This window comes from Aythya marila, assembly GCF_965140915.1.
Source record: "Aythya marila genome assembly, chromosome: 6".
NCBI classification, from domain to species: Eukaryota; Metazoa; Chordata; class Aves; order Anseriformes; family Anatidae; genus Aythya; species Aythya marila.
In genome coordinates, this window is record NC_139047.1 from 10,559,168 (window position 1) to 10,579,583 (window position 20,416).

Sequence of the window (20,416 nt, forward strand, 5' to 3'; positions counted from 1 at the left end):
TGCTAATGAGCTGTCCAGTCTCCCTTAGCCAGAAGACACATGCAACATGATACATGACCTCAACTATGCCTTAGACCCTGGAAGAAATGATTGGACAACTACAGTGCAGGGGGGTGAGAAGTGAGGACAGATGTTGCCTGTTTTTATCTGGGCAGAGGAAGGCTTGGGTGTCTGCAAGCTTACATATTAGCCAAAGCCAAGTTAAAGTTCAGAGTTGGCCAAAAAGACTACAAAAGATTTAACTGACCCATCCTATTCTCCTCAAAAATTCAGCTTTCCCCACTTCAGAAACCCTAAAAAGTTTCCTTTTGTTTTGCCCTGACATTCAAAATTGGAATTTTCTAAATTCTGAAAATTCCCCAAATCCTGGTGGGCTCCAGCACAGATGTTCTTGAGGCTGAGGAGCTGGGGCCACCAGCAGATGCATCCAGCACCCTGGGAGGGCTTCACCTCCTCCACGCAGAGCTATCTAGTAACTATCTGTGTCCGAGTCCATTGTTTTGGATTCCCCAATACCCAAAAACTGAACCTCCAAATGATGTACCTTGATGGTTAAACTCTAGAGGTAGTCTCAACAGTTAAAATTTCTTTGGCTGAAGTTCAGGGTGATGAATCCCTCCACACTGTGTGCATGTCTATGGAGCGATACACCCAGGCAAACAAAGCTGCTTCTCAATCTGCCTTCCTGCATGTCATGCAATTTTTCAGGGTGAATTTGTGCAGTTAGGAGGCATTTTTCGATCTCCTCTGGCCAGCAACATGGAGGCATGTCACTAGTGCCACACATCCCCTTGACATGGCCTTAAAACTGCTTTAATTTGAGGGTAAGTGAGGAAAAGTGATTTGAATGTCAAACCGGTGGACTCACGAGGAAAACCATTTATTTCAAAGACATTATAATTACACCAGGGCTTTGCTTTCCAGTACCATGTTGCTACCTTTTCAACTCACAAAACGGTTAACTAGAAGTCTGACTTAATTCTCTGGGGTCCTGGCCTATCCTCAAAAATACTGAAATGTAAGAATACCAGCAATAATATTTTGGACTTTTTCTCGGTGGGCTTTCCAGCCATGTGAATTCAAGTAACTCTGGGTTTCAGAATGTGTCAAAAGAGTAATTCCACCACAGGCTGTTGTGCTTGAAATACCACCATGCAGACTGCCTGGACCCAAAGCAGGAGGTGTACAAAGAGGTAGGGTGTTTGCAGATGCTGTCTGTGCCCAGCAGAAATGGTTTTCACCCTGAGAGCCTGCTGATCCTTTCAGAGAGGATTTCAGGATTTCAGCCTGGTCAAACTCTTCCCAGATAATAGTCTGCAGCTTGCACTGCTAAAATCAACCAAAGTTTCACCTCTGCCACAGATCCTGACTCCTCAGTGGAAGCAGTTTTCCACCTCCTGCAGATGGAGAAGCTGTCAAGCAACACTGAAAAACTGGGGGCCAAACTTGATGTTTTTATCAATACATGTATACCTGCCTTGAAGCCAGATCAGTTTTGGGTTCTCCTCGATATTGGTAGGAATCCCTTCCTCCCCCATTTCATGAGGCTGGAGACCGGGGAAGAAAAGGCAAGGAGAATAAAATACTTCACATGCTTTGATTTTCCAGTTCATGAAAAAAATATTTTCATTTTTCCTAGCCCAGGTTTTAAGCTACAGTTACTACTGCTGCAGCCGCAATTAATATTTCACCTTCCAAAAAGAGGAAAAAAACTGTCTTCCCTGTGGATTCCCAGGGAGACGTTCCGCTCTGATCTGCAATTAGTGGTGGCCTTGGGTAAATGATCTAAAATAGAAATGTTATTTTTGGAATCACGATAGCTACTACTTTTTTATTCCCCCTAATGCTGGTTCTTCTTTTTTTTTTTTTTTTTTTTTTTTTTTTTTTTTTTTTTTTGCTTTACACTGTCATTAAAAATAGAATCCATAATTGCAATGCCAGTGCATTTTGGTTTCTTCCTGCAGAAGGACACACACTATCTTTCCAACTATATTGACACAAGAAATTGGACAGATTTCTAATCTTGCCAGCAATCAACAATCAGGCTCGAAACACTGCACCAGGCATTCAAGGCAGAACTGGATCTGGTCTAAATTATCCTTCTCCCGCTGACAATGGAGCTTGGACTACCAGGAGCTGTGATATGGCCCACTGATGCGTCAGACCCCAATTCAAAGCATGCTGAATCCACTGAAGTTCCTTTTATATATATATACACATGTATATATATATATCTTTCAGGGGTTGTTCAGATCAGAAACTCGGTCTTTAATTGGCATATATATGTAGCTTTACACACCTACCTGTGTTCCACAGGAGCTGACACGTCTCAGATGCAGTGCTGTTTTCCAAGTCATGCTCGAGTGCTTTGCAGAGGCTGGGCCTTGGGTAGGAAAGCTGCGAATTACTGCACAGTTTAACAATCTGACGTGCTGTGATATTCCCTGAAAGTTATTTCTGATTGGCATCCATCTTACACTGTAGACAGTCTGCCCTGGCATTGTACACAGCAGATAAAGCAAGATTTATAATCTGAGAGAAAGAAACAGAAAAAGCAAGTGTTTGGGCAATGTAGGGTCTGGATACCCATATAACGAGTACACACACCTTTCCCAACATTTGGCTGTGGTCATTCTTGTGAGTATTGTGGGAGGAATGTGAGGGACAAATTATGCTTTTGAAAGCATTGCTCTTGAGGAAATCTGATGAGGGGAAATGGCCCTTGTGATTCACACGCGTGGTCAAAACTTGGTGGTAGCTGCCAGCCTCATAAAGGGATGGGGTCAGGGAGATGGACAAAGGGCCTGCAGGGCTTTTTCAGGAAGTTCTTCCCCATGTTATTTTCTGTCACTCTCCTGAACAGGTCCGTATTTCCAGCTCCTCAAGCACAAAGTTGAGGAAGCCACCTAAGCTGCCCCAGCACCATCCTTGCCCACCAGAACCGTTCCTTTACCTCGGCTGCATTTACTGGCAGGGTCAGCAAGCAACCAGACTGCTGTCCCCTGCTCAGCTTCTCCTTCACTCTCGTATGCCTGCTGCTCTCAGGGTTTGCAGCCGAGAAAGCAGAAAGGAAGAGCGGGCACATCAGCTGGTAACAGTTCAGAAACAGATGTACATTCCTGCGCAAAACTCCGACGTTAGCATATCCAATTACTTTGAAACTGCGCTCTGCTCCCACTGTCTTATCCCTAAAGCCTTGCTCTCCTTCCCTTCTGCCTCTTATCTCTGTTGTTCACTCACTGGTCCTTTGCTTTTGATTATAAAGTTGTCACTGCTGGGTCTGTGCTTCAGGAAACATCCATCCTTGCAGCACACAGCCGAAGGAAACAAAAAACATGAAGGGGAATTGCAACGCCAGGCACGGCTGTCCTTGCAAAGACAGCACAGGGAAGATGCATGCCCCAGGTCACATTTAGCACCCACCGCCCACGCACCAAGGAATTATCGCCTTTCTATGCCACACCAGAAGCAAGGGAAAGAATCAGCTTAAGAAGACCTGGCTGCAATAGAGGCCATTCAATTTGCAATTGGGGCATTTCTGAAGGGAGAAGAACCACTTGTCCCTAGCAGTGGTAGTGAGGAGGAGGAAGGCAGTGAGCACGACAGCATCTTTCTTCTTTCAGTTTGCTCCAAAAACTTGTGTCCTTGGCAGCCCCCCAACAGTGAAGAGCTGAAAAAGCATGCTGAAATGCTATCCCCCCGGCCCCCAGGGCATCCAACCTTTCCTGGCTTCCCACTGGAAGCAGAGGGGAAGGACAGCAGGAGACAGAGATCCAGATCCTCTGCAGCACGAAAAGGGTGATTTGCTGGCCAGGCCCTGCTGGTGGTACAAAGGACCACAGCTTTTGTACGGAGAATAAGCAGTGCCCCTCCAGCCTATATCTTTATCTATAGTCTGGTCTATATTCCCTGTTCTCCTCTAACAATTAACTTTAGAAGCCCGAAACAGCAGCAGCAGCACAGTGGGTGTCACTCCTTTAAAACAGAACATCAAACTCCCACCAAAACTTGTCTATTTTTGACATTGCAGTTTCCATTTTGTCCCCTTTTTGCCGTGCCGTCCACCATCCTCCTGTACCAGAGGTACCTTTGTGCCACAGGGCCCACCACAAACCTCTCAAACTCCTTCTTCCTTCAGGAGAACCAGCTCACATTTCACCTGGCTCTGCACACACGTAGACCGTGCCTTTGGTCTGCTTCAAGGGAGTATATTTGCAGTATTGTCAACACCACACATAGCTCAAGTGCTGCTATGGGAATCGGTAGCCGTAAAGGGTACAGGCATACCCAGTAGCTCAGGAACAATGCTGGTTGGAGCTGGGCTTATAGGCTTTATAATTATGGCACAGCCTAGTTTCACCATTAATTTCCCATAATGAAGCCTGCTTGATACTAAAAAGCTTTGCGCATTTAGAGGTTGTGCACAGCAAGATCCCCCTTAGGGAGAAATCCTGCCTTGTTTTGTCATGCAAACAGTCCTTTGGGCTTGCTCACAGAAGCCAGGCAGGGGGCCGGGGCTGCTCACGCAGTTATTTAATGCAGCCATGGTGCACGCAGGATGTGGAGGAACATTGGGAGCCCGGTGCCTGCTCCGTGCTGCGCAGCCTGGACAAGATTTGAGCTGGACTGGGGCTAAGCCACGTGGAGCTAAGCCCATGATGCCCAGGAGCTGCATGTACCCTGCTCTGCCTTCCCATGGCCGTGCTTACACGGGATGAGCTCAGTGGCTACCACAAAGACAAAATGGTTGCGTCAGATGAGAGGAGTGTGTTTTGGGATACAAGCCCCCAAAACCCTTCTGTCCCCTCCCTGGAAGGACTGAGTCTCACCCCATGGGAGCACCTCAAGCCCCAGAACATCAAGCCCTGCCTCGGTGGTCACTGTGGGGCAAAAAAAAGACACAAACTACGCATTGCACACACCTCAGCAGGGCAGCGGAGAGGAGAGGCAGCCACGGGTGGCTCTGCTTGCTCTCAGAGCTTGGCTCTGCTCCCCGTGCTCCTGGCACGCTCACACTCAGCCCTGAGCAGCCCTGTGCCCTCCCCAGGAAGCCTTTGCAGTCTCCGACAGTGCCTCTGGGCAGCACACACCGTGCACAGCCCCGCTGCCCTCCTGCTCACCACGCGGCTCCGCGGCGTTGCACTGGGAAGGGAAGGGAAACCTGCTTGCTTAGGAAGCCCTGCTTTTTGTGGCTGGAGGGAGGAGATGTCCCTCTGGTCTTCGGTGCAGGTTTCCCCAGCTTGTGCTGTGATATTTTCACTTACAAGGGGGGCTTTGCCCTCTGAGGTGCAGTTTGACCTCGGTGCCTCTGCACTGACAGCGCTTTGTCTCACTTACGGGACAGGCGAAGGGCTGTAGCTCGGGTTTAGATGTCTCTCGCCCTAACTCAGCTAAGGGCAGCATCTGATCACGGATCTCCAGGTCGCAGACACAGAGCAGTGACCAACCCTTGGCCCCGGTTGCATGCCCTAAACCCTTCTGGAAACCTGGCTTTGGGGTGCAAGCGGGAGGCACCCGTCCCATCCACCTCAGCAGGGTCTTAAATTGGATTAAAAATCTATTTGCAGAACTGCCTCGCTTTCCGACTTCTGTGCTGCACCTGAAAACCTTTCCTTTTGAAAGCAAACACAGGCTCTCCCCGGGGGCTGCCTGGGGAAGTCTTTCCACTATAAACATTACCTACCAGTAGTGGAGTCAGCCCCAGGCAAGCCAAAATTCCTTCTCCTACCAAAGAACACTTTCCAATCAAACCAGACATTATTTTTTCCATTAATGAGTGTTGATACCTACTGGAAAACTTTGCAAAGAAATGTACTCCAAACTAATTCTTCTGATACAACATCTACATTTTACGAGTTTCTTTTGTCTTTCACTTTTTTTAAAAATGTATTTTATTTTCCTGCTCCGTATTGAAAACATGATATTCGCTGCTCAGGAATGTGTCTGTTCCTGCAATCTGGGCTTTTGCTGAAATCAGAGGTTCAAATCCGAATTTTCTCTGCACGAGCTCCCCGGAAGCAAGCAGAGTTTTCCCAAATTTTCTCCGGTGTGATGAAGAGAATAAAAGAGATCTGCTGACTTCTGTCTGATGTGTCAGAAACCTGAGGGCCCCTGCCACAGTTTCATATGCCTGGGGATCCCACGGTTTCAGCTGCTGGATAGACTGGAGGAAAAGACATCCTCTGATCCACATTGTCTCTCACTTCCCAAAAAGGGCTCCAAGGAGAGAAGTGGGGAGAAAAATGGGAGGCAGATGAGCTCTGGGGCACACTCTGTAGGGCTTTCCACAAGCTATCGCCCGCTTTGGGATGACCCCTGCTCTGTCTGGGAGGGTCTCTCTATGCCCCCCACCAGCAGTACCCTGCCAGCTGTCCCCAAACCTCCACTCAGTGCATCCCAGGGAGCTTCTGCCACACTGACATCACCCATGGGGTGGCCCTGGGGTGGCAGTGGGGGCATGCAGCGGGCTGCAAGGTCCCTGAAAAAGAGGGGCAGCAACCCCAGCTGGGGTGAGAGCGACACGCTCACTCTCTGCCTCACTGCATGCGGGAAGGGGGCACCCCAAAATCCCATGTGGGGACACAGGGGGGGCTCCGCCGGGGTCCCCATCCCAGCGTCACACTGTGCATCTCCTGGGGTGGGGGGTGGTGGTCGCGAGCTATCTTTTATTCGAGGTGCATTCCCAAGATTTTAGTTAAGTGTAACATAAAACTGTGAAAGTTTAGCAGGGGAAAAGCTTTCCTCCCACCGACCTGGCCGGCCAATCAGAAGGGAGCCCCGCACCTCCCTCACTTCTGACAACTATTTAGCAACTGAGCTCAGCTAAAGTTTCCAAAAAGTTAGAATAACTTCCTCTCTCCGAGACCTCAATTTTTTTGCACAACCCCGTCCTTGAAATAAGAGCCCTTCAAGCAACCTGGAAAACGTTTGGTCAGCAAAAAAAAAAAAAACCCTCCTGTTTTTCCAAAGGATCTGTCTCAGGAATTTAAAGCACATTTAAGACACACACACTCACATAACATAAGGAGGGGGGGAAAGGCTCTTCCCCTCCCCTTCTTGCAGAAAGCATGGAAGAAAGCTCCAGTTCTCCTGTTTCCCCTGTGGATAGCTTGGGGACCAGTGAAGAGGAGCTGGAAAGGCAGCCAAAGAGATTTGGCAGGAAGAGAAGATACAGTAAGAAGTCCAGCGAAGATGGCAGCCCCAACCCAGGGAAGAGGGGGAAAAAGTCTAGTCCCAGCTCCCAATCCTATGAAGAACTGCAGAGCCAGAGGATCCTGGCCAATGTCAGAGAGAGGCAGAGGACTCAGTCGCTCAATGAAGCTTTTGCCGCCCTGAGGAAAATCATCCCCACGTTGCCCTCTGACAAACTCAGTAAAATCCAGACCCTCAAGCTCGCGGCGCGGTATATAGACTTCCTCTACCAGGTGCTACAGAGCGACGAGATGGACAGTAAGATGACGAGCTGCAGTTACGTGGCTCACGAGAGGCTGAGTTATGCCTTCTCAGTGTGGAGGATGGAGGGAGCGTGGTCCATGTCGGCCTCACACTAGCCACCGCCCGGCCGAGGCGAGCGCGGCTGCCGAAGGGGTAGGTACCGCTTTTCTTCTCGGGGCGCGGGACGGGGTGCACGCAGCAGAGGAAATGTAGAAAAAGAGAAAAAAATGAAAATAATTATTTAGATGTGTAGCATCTTTTATATTTTTGGAAAAAATAAATTGGCGTTGTGTTGCTCTGCAAGGACTGGGGAGCAGAAAGGGGATTGCAGGGACAAGGGAAGGGGGAACCGCCACAGGGTGAGATTTGCCAGAAAGCGCCTGCTTTGGGGAAGGGTTTTAAGAGGGGAAAAGGCGATCCGTAAAACAGGCTGACAAGGGGATCCGAAACAGCTGCCGCGCCACGCCGAGGGTGGCTGTGCCCAAAAAAAAAACAGGGCCAGGCGTGCAGCCCCCGGGGTGGCCGCATCCTCTCGGCGGAGAGGGAGCGGGGGGCCTGGGGGACCCCGGCAGGGTTCGGCTCACCCCGCTGCACCCCGCATTGGGTTTCTGCAAAAAGAAACGAGCAGCAGATGTCGGCTGCCCCCCGGGCCGTGGCCCCTTCCCCCTCCCTCAATAAAGGCAAACAAAGATAGAGGAGGCTTGGGTAAATTTTCGTCTGGTTTGGTTTCCCTTCCTCAAAGCGCCAGCAAAGCGAAGGTTGGTGTTAGGCTTTTATCGTAGTTTCTGATTTACTCTCAGCACTAAACCCTTCCTCATCATTTTCCATTGCCAGAAAGCTGCTTCCTCTTTACATTGCCTTTGTAATGTTTGGGGTGGGAGGGAGGAATAAACAGAAAGAAGGAAAAAAAAAAAAAAAAAAAAGAGCAGCTCTTAATAACACCCTCATCTCAAGCTAATTAAGCAGAGCAGCTCTGCGTTGTATCAGCCAGAGTTTGCGCAGGGCCAGTGGCTCCCCGGGGCTCGGTACATAAAGCAGAGCCCACTAACCCTGCTCGCTGCTGCAGGACACAGTCGGCTCAAAAAGGGAATTTGCCCCCCGTAACGTGGTGCATGAAATAATTCCATCACTCAGAGAACCAGCTCCTTAAAGACGGGGAGACAGTTTGTCCCAGCCCATTGGCCAGGCTTGTTTGCGGAGGCAATTCCATCCTTGTTGTAGCAGTAATCAACGGCCTGTTTAAAAACCTTGATAGAGCCACGACATGTTATTTGAAAAAGCCAAGCAGCGCTCAGGCAGGGCTTACTGGTGGTGTAAAACGCAGACTTGAAACCATTTTAGAAACCACTTCAAATAAATGCTTCCTTCGCGTCTTGAAGCTGCCTGCGTTTCGGTGCTGCAATTAAAGTTTGTCCACGCTCTCCTGGGGACCCCCCAAAATGCCAAGCTGCTTGAAAATCAGTTGCTCTACCCATTGCACGCTCTCAGGAAATAAAGGCTGTCTGCTGTTCAGTTTTGCTTAAATAGGTAACGCTGCTGTCGGGGGTTTTATGGCTATTACTAGCGTTGCTATTTTTTGCATTGCTGTGCCCTAATTTCAACTGTGAAAAGCCAAAGTCGAGTCACTTTCTAAAAGGGTAAACTCCCCGTTTGTAAGACTGAGTGCCTTTTCCCATGCTAATCTGGCTGAAAGAGCTACAGCAAATAGATTAACAAAACACACGCAAAACCCAGGCTTCTTGTCAAAAACAGATGTAAAATGTCCCAAACACATATTTCTTCAGCAGTTTAGATTGGCTGAATACTGAAGCGCTGGGATGGAACAATGCATTTATTCTGTTGTTTCCTAAGTGATGTGCTGCCATTAGCCAATGGTTTTTTAAAATCTGTTATCTAATATATACCCATTCTCCTCTATCGCACAGTGCATTAGTGGCAAACCCTGCATATTTTTGCCCCCTTTTGAAATTCCTTGTCAGTGGAAATATTACTAACATCGCTCTGACAAGGCGGGCTTTGTGTGCGGATGCTCAGAGCTTATCCCTACATAAAAGAAATTGAGAGAGACATTTCGGGCTGCGTGAAAACCGATGACGTAGACCCAAATCCTGGCGTATTTTTGGTCTCCTTCGGAGCCAGTCGGCATTCAGCGCCTTCTCCGTAGCCAGCTCCCAGCCTGGCAGCGAGAGATAGCTCCTTTCTCAGTATTTGGGCACTCTGCAGAGGGATGTCCCCCTTCCTTCCCCGTGCAGCCCCGAGCCCCCCGGCTGTCCCGCTCGCCTCTGCTCTCAGCGTCCGGGTGTGCATGCACACGCGTGCGGTTGAACTGTTGAAAAAGTTGTTGACAAATGGCCTGGTGTGGTGTGGTGCGGTGTCAGATTCTATCATTTATGGCGACAAAAATTATGTCTGCCAGCAAAATAAAATAAAATATATCACAAGATCCTCCAGAAAACGCTCCAAAATGGGCAAATGTAGCCAGGTGGCATGGCGTGGGCTTCCACATGTGCCTGTCCCAGACAGAGGTGTTTTTATGCACAACAGGGGAGCTGGATGTGCAGCTTGTATGGCAATAAAATAAGTCGTAGGGAATGACTATGCGAATTTGGGATGCGCTCCTGCCTTTTCTAGGGAGCAGCGAGCGCGGCACCCGCCGGGTGAGCCCTCTCGGCCGGGACTGCCACAGCCGTCCTCCTGTCTGCATGGGTTTTGGGGAAAGTAGGCAAGGAAGGGTTTCCTCAGAGGGGTGGTGGTTCCTGCTCGGCCGGGAAAATCCAAGGAGTGCTTTGATTAGAAAATCAGAGCCTTGGGAACTGGTGAAATGCCACCTGGCCTTTGCGAATGGCAGCAGGTCACTGTGGCTTGCTCCTCTGGCCATGAGAGGTTTCCCTGTTCTGCTCACCATAATTACAGGCAGCTTACTCTGGTAGTTTTGAGAGAAACAGGCGCAGTTTTGCACCTCAATTAGTGCACCAGGCAATCGGATGTTTCAGCAGGCATGCAAAGCTCGGGTCTTGCCGAGTCTTCATCCCCCTGACCCTCCGTCCTCACCATCAGCACCTGTGCCCCTTCCCCTTTGCAGCCACCTTTTCCTTTTTCCTTCAGAGAGCTCAAAGTGCTCTAAACCTCAAAAAAAAAAAAAAAAAAAAAAAGTGGGAAATAAAACATATTTCCCCCTTATTCTGCCCGGTGGAAACAAGCCTGTCTGTGCAGGATGGCAGGGGTGGGATGGCAGGAGCATCAGCGGGGTGCGGAGCACACCCCCTCCCAAGCCCCTGTGTTGGCAGAGGGGCTCTGCCAGCAGCCTCCCTCTGCCCATTCTCACTCATGGGCTTGCCACGAGCCCGTCGCTGTCCCCGGGCTGCCACTTGCAGCAGCAGCACCTCTGCCAGTGGGTCTGCATTCGGGAACCCACGCGCGTTGTGCGTGTGCGATACGCAGCCCTCTCACCGCTGCTTCCTTAAGATTTCCAGGGCCGCTTCCAGGACAAAATGCTAGCAGCCTATTTCATTTCATCCTTAAAGAAGCAAACAGATGTTATCTCTGCTGGCCCTGGGAACAAGCTAATTCTATAGTTTATGAGAGCAGGACAGTTAACTGGGGGTGCTGTGACACTGGAACTAAGCCCTTTTTGTCCCCAAAGCCCTGCTTTTTTATACGCATCCTTAGAAAATGTAAATATATTTCCTTGACAGGAAGGATTGTAAAGTTTGGTATTTACATTATTAGGTTTATAGCATTTTTTTTTTTTTATCTTAGTGCATTTAAAAGCCCAGCAAAATGCATTTTGGATCTTCTGTTTACGTTCGTGTCTTTTCTTGGGAAAGAATAAATCTGTTAGACAGCGTACACCAAATGCATAGCAGTCAGCCAGAAAATGCTCAAATTCAGAGACCTTCGTAAAGAGAAGGGCAAGAAAAATTCTCCAGCGAGGCAGACAGACAAAGGCAAATCATGGACTATAAGCACATAAACTAATTAATGATTATCAAGAGTTAGAGACAGGCATGGTGGAGAGATGTGTAGGACTGAAACGGAAGGGGTGCTTCGAAGGGCAGTAAAAGCATGGTTTTTGCTTAATCCACTGGAGCCGGTGCTGTGGTAAAAGTCCTGTCGGGAGAGATGTGCATTGAAGGGTCATTAAGGGAACAGTAAAGGCATACATTTCAGCTAAGTAGACCTAATTTGTCTCCAAATTAGTCGTCCTCACACTAGTCATCGGTGCGGAGTAGCTCCAATTTTAAGAGCACGCAGGGCTTCAGCATTAAAACAAAGAGGCAGATTGCAGCGCTTTCTGAATACCTCCCTTCGCATTCCTGCCTTCAGCTCTCCTTGGGCATATTTCACAGAGTTATAGGTAGTGGTAATAAATTAGCCCTGAAGATCACTGCAGCTTCTTACAGAGCCGGGACAGATCCTGTAACCGCAGCTGAAATCTCTTTTGGGGACATTTCTTGTCACTCTTTCCCCCTAGCAATATAATTATTTTTATAGCTGCAGCTCTGAGAATCATTTCCATGTGGTTCAGCACGGCTTTGAAATCTCCAAGCCTGAAATCTCCAGAATTTATGTCTTGCTGCAAAACCGTAGGAATAGCCTGATGAGGCCATGAAACTTGTAAGGCAACGCCACCACAACCCAGAGCACAAAGCAAGCCCTACATGTAATCGGGGAATTACAGCTGCCGGGCGGGGGAAGCATGCATTTGGGGTAGCTTTTTCCCCCCCTCTCCATGCTTTACAGAAGATTAGGGAGAAAAAAGGCTGATCAATCATCATGAAAACACTCCGGGCCAGGTTCTCTGCTGGCTCCGAGCATCCTTGCTGCTTTTTGTAGCGGGCCATCCCATCAGACATCTCAGTGGGTTGCTGTAAGTGACTTGGAGAGTGCTATACACCAGCCATGATTTACTTCTTAGGCAAATTTGGAAGCGAAGAAAAACAACAAATCCTCCAGCTGGATACTAGCAGCATCGTGCTAATTAACGATTAGTTCTCGAGAATTAAAACAGTAGAAATATTTGCTGGGGAGAAAGAAAAAAAAAAAAAAAAAGCACTAGGCACCCCAGCATTTAATTAGATTTGTAGCTGTAGAAGATGACCACTCAGCAGCAACAACTAATCATACACAAATAACAAATGAACTCAGCCAGCCAATAAATCAAGGCGCAGCAGCCCTTACCCTCATACCCAGCTCTGTAATCGTTTCCACACCAGCCCTGCGGCCGGACCCCGGGCACGGTGGTGGCTTCTCCTGGCACCAGAGGAACCCTAATTACGGTGCTTCATCACCAGCATGGCCCCGGCACTGCCCCACAGCAGGATCCCCGGTGCACGGAGAACTCTTTGCATGGGCAAAACTGTGCCACTGGGGCCAGCTTCTGCAATGCCCGTGTCTATCTCCCAGCGAAGGGAGCCAGCCCTGCCTTCCTAGCCCTGCTTCGGAGGGATTTCTGCACCAGGAGGACTATTGGGCTGAGTTAAGCAGTGAAAAAGCCCTTCTCCAGCAAGCTTCTCCTCGGCTGGGCTCTGCCCACATTCTCTCTGTGTGCAAGGCAGCATTAAAGCAGGGTCTCATCATGGGATAGCTGATGAAATAGAGCACCTCCACTGATTTTTATTTTTTTTCCCCCACAATCCGTCACCCCAAGAGTCCAAGGCTTTCAGCATTTAGCAGTAAGGAGGGTTTCCCTCCGGCAAGGCAAACCTCCGCCCTGATAAGATGTCGCACCACGGGATGACACCAGGTGAATGCAGACCTGCAGACACGAGGGCTGGCCCCGCTGCAGGAGGGTGCGGATGAGACTCCTTCCAACAGGAAGGCTGCTGGCAACGGCTCCCATACAAACATTAACCAAGCAACAACAACTGTTAAGTCCTGCTGCTTAAAAAAGGTTTCAAAGGGGTTTAGGGCTAATATATCCCATAATTTTGGATTTTTTTTTTTTAAATTTATTTTTTTGCTACTGCACTTCGGCAAACAACGACAGAAGCGGCACCTCGAAATTTGCAGACCATGTCCTGCGTGGCTTGCAAAAATGATCAGGCATCAAAATGAAAATAACCCCTCTGCAGTGCGCTATATGGTGAACTGGAAATGAGCAATCATCCTTCCTCTCCCTCCCTTTTCCTTCTCCTCCTGTCTTCTTCTCCTCTCCATCTTTTAACCACAGCTTGGAAAACAGAAAAAGAGGGGGGAAAAAAGAGACAGATGTCTACTGGTTCAGCTTGATATATATTCGCTGGAAGAGGTCCAGTAAGCCTGCGCTAGCTTTAATTGAATTCCTAATAAGATAGTTTTGCCTTGTTAACTGCCACCACCAAGAAGCAGCTTTACCATTTCCTTAAGAGACACCAGACCTGCCAAACACGTGCTTTCAAATGTATGAATTAGGTTTCAGATGAATTCAGCCATCAAAAACCCTCATGCGGTAATTTATGTGATTACGCCTTTGTTTTAAGCTGTTCGGGCCTCCCTTAAAAATCATGAATTCTTGCTCAAGTGTAAATACACCTAGTTGCTCAGAATTTGGGGGGTGGGAGGGAGGTAGGGAGTGGGTTTTGTGCGGGTCAGGGCTCCACCACCTTTCCTGCGCGGCGCAGGCAGCCCCGAACCTGAGGGAATTTCTGTGCCTGGTAAAGCGACTGAAATGCAGCCGAGACCCATGCCCAGATTAGCTCCTTACTAAAATTAATTTAGCAGAGGGCTCTCACACAACCACAAACACACGCATTTGAGACTGACTCCTGTGGCATGCTTTCTGCGTGTCGTGCAGAAGTCTACCCGCATAATATGGCTCATGAGGAGAAATTCCTGGCCAGGAGGGGCAGCTCAGAAAGTCGTGGGCATGTTAAGAAGAAAACAAAGGGCAGGCTCAAGAGAGAGGTGAGCAGGCGTACGCTTCCCAGCACATGATTTGCCATTAGAAGCAGCGTGGTTTGTCTTTAGTTATGCCTAGGGAGCGTGGTGGCACCCCGACGTCCCATGCTGTCCCCTTGTGGGGACCATGTGGGTGCCTGCCTGCCCCACAGTACCCAATTCCCATCCCGAGGGCACCCAGGACAGAGAAGAGAAAATATGGCTTTTGGTTGCTGATCCTTTCTGTATTTCATGGCTTTCCTGCATGGCCCCATCCCGCATCGCACTCGGGCGCCTGGGGCTGCTGCCTGCCCAGCGTGGAGCAGAGCAGGCTCGTGTCCTCCGCAAGGGCTGACCCTGTATGCAAACAGCACACCCTCCTACCAGCATCACTGTGGGCTCTTGGAGAAAAGCATTTGGGGCACAAATAGCCTGTTTGTTGAGTTTGAACGGGGAGAAAGAGCTTTGCAGAGTGTCTAAATGGAGTGCCTGTCCACTTGTCTCTATTGCATGCCAGCGCCGCGCGTGCTGAGCCCCGCTGACACCAACTCACATTCCTCAGGTGCGAGCTCCTATGAACCTGTAAGGCTTTCTTCACCCTACAATACAAGGGAAACACCACAGCCCACACTCCCCAGGAAGGCACTGGGATGTAAAACTACGTGACAGGTTTACGCAGGCCCGATAACAGCATCCTTAAAAAAAAAAATAAAATAAAATAAAATACATATATATGTATATAATAGATTCATGTATACTTTTACACATTAGATAACATTGCTATTCTGCTAAGGAAATTTATTATTTCATCTGATGCGCTCAGGAAATTTCTGATCTAGCCGAGTCCATGTTGTTGTCTGTAACTGGGAGCACGATGCTGCAGGCACGACCCTGCAATCTCAAAGCTCTCTTCCAGCTCATTGGGGTTTTATGCCCTGAACAAGCAGATATTTTACAAGAGGTTTTTTCATCCTTTGCCACGAGAAGGGCTGTTTAATAGGTTCCTGTTACTACCAGCATTAAATAGTCTTTTTTTTTAATGCCATATATGTCTGAAACGTTCATTGTTGGAGCACAGCTGAGCATCTGCTTTCTAGCCACCTTCCCCATAGAGAAGAAATCGTCCTTAGGTTTTGGTGCAGAGAGGTGGTTCAGGTTTGGAACTGCAGTTTATAAGGATCTTTTCTCTCGGGGGCATTGTACCTTTCCAGTGATCCCCTTGGAAATGTTAACCACACAACCTAGAACTTCTTGTGATAACTTAATGTGCATGAAGTAGGAACTCTCCACGGGTTTATAAGTTTATCCAAGGGAAACCTGAAGCTGCGGGCACCACGGAAAGACCTCGTTGCCCTAGAACATAATTACAAGTGGCTCCTTCTCAGCCAATAAATGTCACTTCACTGCGGCGTGCCCAGAGAGCTGGAGATGCGGGGTAGCATTTTCAGCGGTGAATTTTCAATGGGACTTAGTTAATTTCAAAATTTTACTCTTAAGCCCCGTTATTTTTTAAAGCAGGCAATACTTTCACTTGTGGTGGGTGGCGAAAAGTAAATATTTTAAAGTGTCTCAGGAGCCTAAGGGAAGCTCTCCGAAATACTGACGTGGGTTTGAAAATTGTAGCCTCTTCTTAGCTGTGAATTCTGTCAGAATTAAAGAGAAACACCTGGCTGACAAATGACAATATTTTATTTTTCTGAAACCATTATTGTCCTGTTTTCTCCCAAAATTAGGAAGGCTTTTCACGCACACCACAAAATGCCTGAGCAGATCCTGACTACGTTTGTAAGATCTGCCCATTCATCCTTGCTCCTCCGAAAAATAAACCTCTCGTTCACAGCCCGTTCTGTGCTATTTCCTAACACCACAACTCCACCAGCCGTGCTAATCGGCGGCGGTGTATCTTTGCTCCCCAGTGCAATTTTTCCTTAATCCGTCATTTAAATGTTACTACACAAGTTTTCACATGTAGCTTTAGCAGCATTTGGCTGGCTGTATTATTATTATTAGGAATGCAAAACCTCTTTTTAGGTAGAAAACCCATAGGCTGCCCCTGGAATAACTCTTGCACCGCACTGATCCGTCTGCCTTGCAGCTCTTTATTTATTTCAGGCACATCCTTAAAATCTCACACACAGCCAAAATATTTCAAAATGAGGGGTTTCTTGGTTGTTTCAGCAGCTTCAACCTGACAAACGAGCACGGGGACCTTTGGAGGAGCACCTCAGCACAAGCTTGCCTGCTGCACATTGTCAAAGGCCCCCTTTCCCCTGTCCCCCCAGCATGTGGCAGCAGGACAGAAGCCACCCCAAATCGGTCTCTTTCCCCCAGGCAGGGATGTGGCACCACCAGGGTGCAGGAGCCGTCAGAGAGGGCTGAGAGGCAGATGAGGCTGCTCCGCCGATTTCCATTTTCTTAGGAAACTAAGATTATTATTTTTTTTAATTTAAAAAAATAAAAAAAAAAAAAAGGAAGAAAAATGGTATTTGGCAGCAAGCGAAGGGTGGGGATCCCTGCCAAGGCCTGGACAGCTGTACCTTCTTCCCTAGCAAGTTGTGCGATCAGCGAGGGCTGTGCTGGAAGCCAAGAGGAGTTACCATAGCTGCCACATTGCATTTTGCTGATCCTCCCTCTGGGAGACACCTTAAAGAAACAAACCCACCCTAACAGCTACGCGAGCGCTCGCGCCTCACCATGCATCAGAGGAAAACTATGGGTGACCTCTCAGACGTGCTGCTTTGTTTTTTTCTTTTCTATTTTATTTTTTTTCCTTCCCCCAATATCCAGCGATCCAGGGCAGGTTTCTGATCCAAGGAAGAGGGGACAGGGGAGGAGGAGAGTAGTTTATACAAAAAGTTTTTCCGTTTTCTGCAGCTTCGCTCACGCTCGGCTCGCACACAAAAACACAACGTGCCTTCCTGCAACTTCCCGACGGCTCAAAATAACCCGGGAGATTGTGCAAAAGCCCCGGAGCGCAGCTCTGCAGTGAGGGCCAGTCTGCCCGTAGCAGGCAGCTGCTTGCTTCCACTGCAAGTCTCATTTTCCTCAAACACCTCTCCAGCAGAAACTTCCAAGAGGCTTTGCCCTCGGGAAGGGGTGATGGGACACCAGGTGCCCGATTTGTTGCACAAACACAACGATGTCCAAACATATCGAGATGCTCTCCATACCCTGCCAGCCCCCCGACAGCAGCTTCCCATGCTCAGGGGGGTCTGTTTGATCAAAATTTGGTGAGGAGCACAGCTGTGTGCTCCTGGTCCCTTGCTGACTCAGCATCTGCTGGCACTAGAGGGCAGGATGGGTTAGAGGCTGCATGCAGGGCACGCATCTCACCTCTCTCCCCCTGCCAGCAGCGTGCACAGGGCAGGAGCTACCTCCCTGCACTAAGCAAGGAGAACACGAATTTTGCAGCCAGCACGTGCTGCAGCAGGACAAGTCTCCTGGCTTCTCCAGCTTTTTTGAGTCAGGACATGGAATGGCAGAAGATGCACACCTACCACGCTGCAATCACAGCTGTTTGCTGCTTTCCCAGCCGTGCAATTCAAGGTGAAACATTTTGTCTTGCAAGGGGATGCTCTGAGCAGTATCGGCTGGCGCTGTGTGGCAGCTTCTGGGCAAAAGCACTTGGCGGATCAGTGCAGCAGGCGCAGACAAGCTATACTGCAAATACTGTAGCTCAGACTCTTGTAAGTGGCATTTTTCTTTATTTTCCGTAGCACTGGTGTGTTTTTCTATGTATACAATTAAACCTGTCCTGTCCTCTCATCTTAATAGGAGGTTTAAGACCAGCTCCAGACAAAACAAGTACCCTTTTTTTTTTTTTTCCAGACACTTCAGTAAATAACCAATATTTTGAAAGATCACTATGGGGTGGCCCTTTCATTAGCGAAAGCCTCGCAGCATTTGGCAGGCTTCAAGAGAAATGTAATTTGGGGTCTGAACACCAGGAAAACACCTCCCGACCCTACAGCCACAGCATGGCTGATGGGGATACCCTATACGTGAACTCAGGAGATGTCACAGGCCCCAGGTCACACACAGAATAAGCAGTACTGTTTGTCAACATCACAACTTGTCATAGATGCCAGCACCTCAACAGGTCGGGTTGTAGTGGTGTGGCAAACCCCTGCCTGGAGCCAGCCCTTTCCAACCAGTGGCTCAAACACAGTCTGTGTATTGCGTGTCCCCTCCTGGCTGCTAGGAGGGTGCCAGAGGGTCTGCCAGACAGCATCATCCTCTAAAATGTAAGGAAAGGGGTGAGAGATAGTAAATTGAGCCCAGTGAGGTACTTAGTCCAGGAGAGACGCTCTGCCCTGAAACCCCTGCTCAGAGCCTGAATTTTAAGCTGAGACACCCAAAGATGGTGGGGGGAATCTTTCGGGATGATAATTGAGATACTGGGTCATGGAGATGAGAGGGACAAAACCAAAATATGTTATTATTATACAATAATATTCTTTCTCACCAAGAGCTTCTAAACAGAAGAAAATTGTGGTAGGTTATTTTTTTTTTGGTTGTTTGGTTGTTTTTTGGCTGAAGTTTGAGAGTGGGAATGCCTTACCCTGCTTACCCTCAGTTTCCCCCTCTGAGAAGCAACACTAATGCTCTTCGTAGGAGTGCCTATGCTGCCTGCCAACCTTGCAGCCTCTCCATGAGACAGGACCCTCCACACACAGCCTGGAAGCAGGGAAGGGACCTGCATGTAGAAGGGCCCTGGTTTTGTCAGAGCACCCCACACCTCTGCCCACCCCACACTTCCCCGTCCCCCTGTGGTGCGGATTGTCCACCCGCTCCATCGTATTTTTAGGTGCTTTTTGCATCCCAGTGGGATCCGATTGCTGCCAAATGGAAAACGGCTATGCACTGGGGCCGGTCTGAGAAGCCTATCTACAGCAATTTATATGCATTTCACAGCTCCTCGTCTCAGAGATCTAAATTGCAGATGTGCGCTTCGGATTTGGAGAGGGACAAAACGGAAGTAAAAAGGTTAAACAGCTCTGTGAGTCATTCCAATACACGACCTACTGTTGATTTAGAAACCTACCTCGGCAGTAAATACAGAATAAAGTTCTCCAAACTGTTTAACCTTTTGTATTCTGGCCAGCAAAACAAATAAATGAGAACAACAACACAAAAATAAAAGAAAAAAACAGACACCCTCCAGAGTCAGAAGAGCAACAATCTGGAACAACTCTGCAGTCGAGTTTGTACCAACAAGAAAGTGACCCGAAACGGGTGACCCTAAAGATGAAGGGAAAGAAAAAAGAAAAGGAAAAAAGAAGGAACAGCAGACATGAAAGGCAGAGAGATGGGCACACGCATTAGCAGAGTGGATAACGAAAAAGAGGCAGAGTAGAGGCTGTGCTGCTCTCTGGGAACGGCTCCAGGCAGCACAATGCAGCAGAGATGAGCAACCGCTTCCCAAACAAGCACAGGATTGTTGCTCAGCCAAGTACTTGTAGTTTAGGGCACAACGAGAAAAAAATAATAAAGGAAAATACTCCCCGAACCCCACTCCTGCTGAGTTCAGCTGTCTGACCTTGGTTTGAGAAGCAGTGGCACCCTCTCTGCGAAGGACAGCAGTTTGCACCCAGTCTCTCCCTACAGCTGCACAGGCTCAAAGAGGAACAGCCATTACAGTCTTAAATTATTTACCCACAGGCACTTTGGTTGCAGTATTTAGGGGGCTAGAGGCACCAGGTTGAGTGCAAAACGCATCTCAGGTCTGTAAGGGGGGGGGAAACTGGCTGTGTAATTGCAAACAGGCACAGCATATGGGATCCCTGACGTGAGAATTAGCCTCATGGCAGACACAGCCGCAGGTCTTACCATGCACGCAGCGTGTGTGCGTACTGGTGTTGAGGGCTGGAGCAGAAGGCACATTGCAGGCTGTGCATGGAGGTGCCCTTATCTCGGCTTTGGGAAGCCCTGCAAAAGCATCGAAGGCAGCTGAACCATGCAAACCCCCCAGATCTTGTTGAATGTCTCTATTTCTGCCTTCAAAGCACAGGGTGTAGCAGCGGAAGGAGAGCTTTCCCTGGGATTTGAGGCACTGAGTGGGAGTTAGAGAAAGGCCAGCATCTGCTGATCTCAGGGTACCACCAGGAGAATACTGCACAGGGAT

The 20,416-nt window shown here is 48.7% G+C and overlaps 1 protein-coding gene across 1 annotated transcript in view; it reads left to right on the plus strand.

Moving 5' to 3' along the window:
- Positions 1-6,848: 6,848 nt before the first annotated feature.
- Positions 6,849-20,416, plus strand: part of TWIST2 (twist family bHLH transcription factor 2) — a 35,841-nt gene continuing 22,273 nt past the window's right edge. Inside the window, exon 1 of the mRNA XM_082762965.1 lies at positions 6,849-7,587. Within this exon, the coding sequence (XP_082619091.1) occupies positions 7,068-7,550 (483 nt within the window). The 5' untranslated portion in view covers positions 6,849-7,067 and the 3' untranslated portion in view covers positions 7,551-7,587. The remainder of the gene's footprint in view (positions 7,588-20,416) is intronic.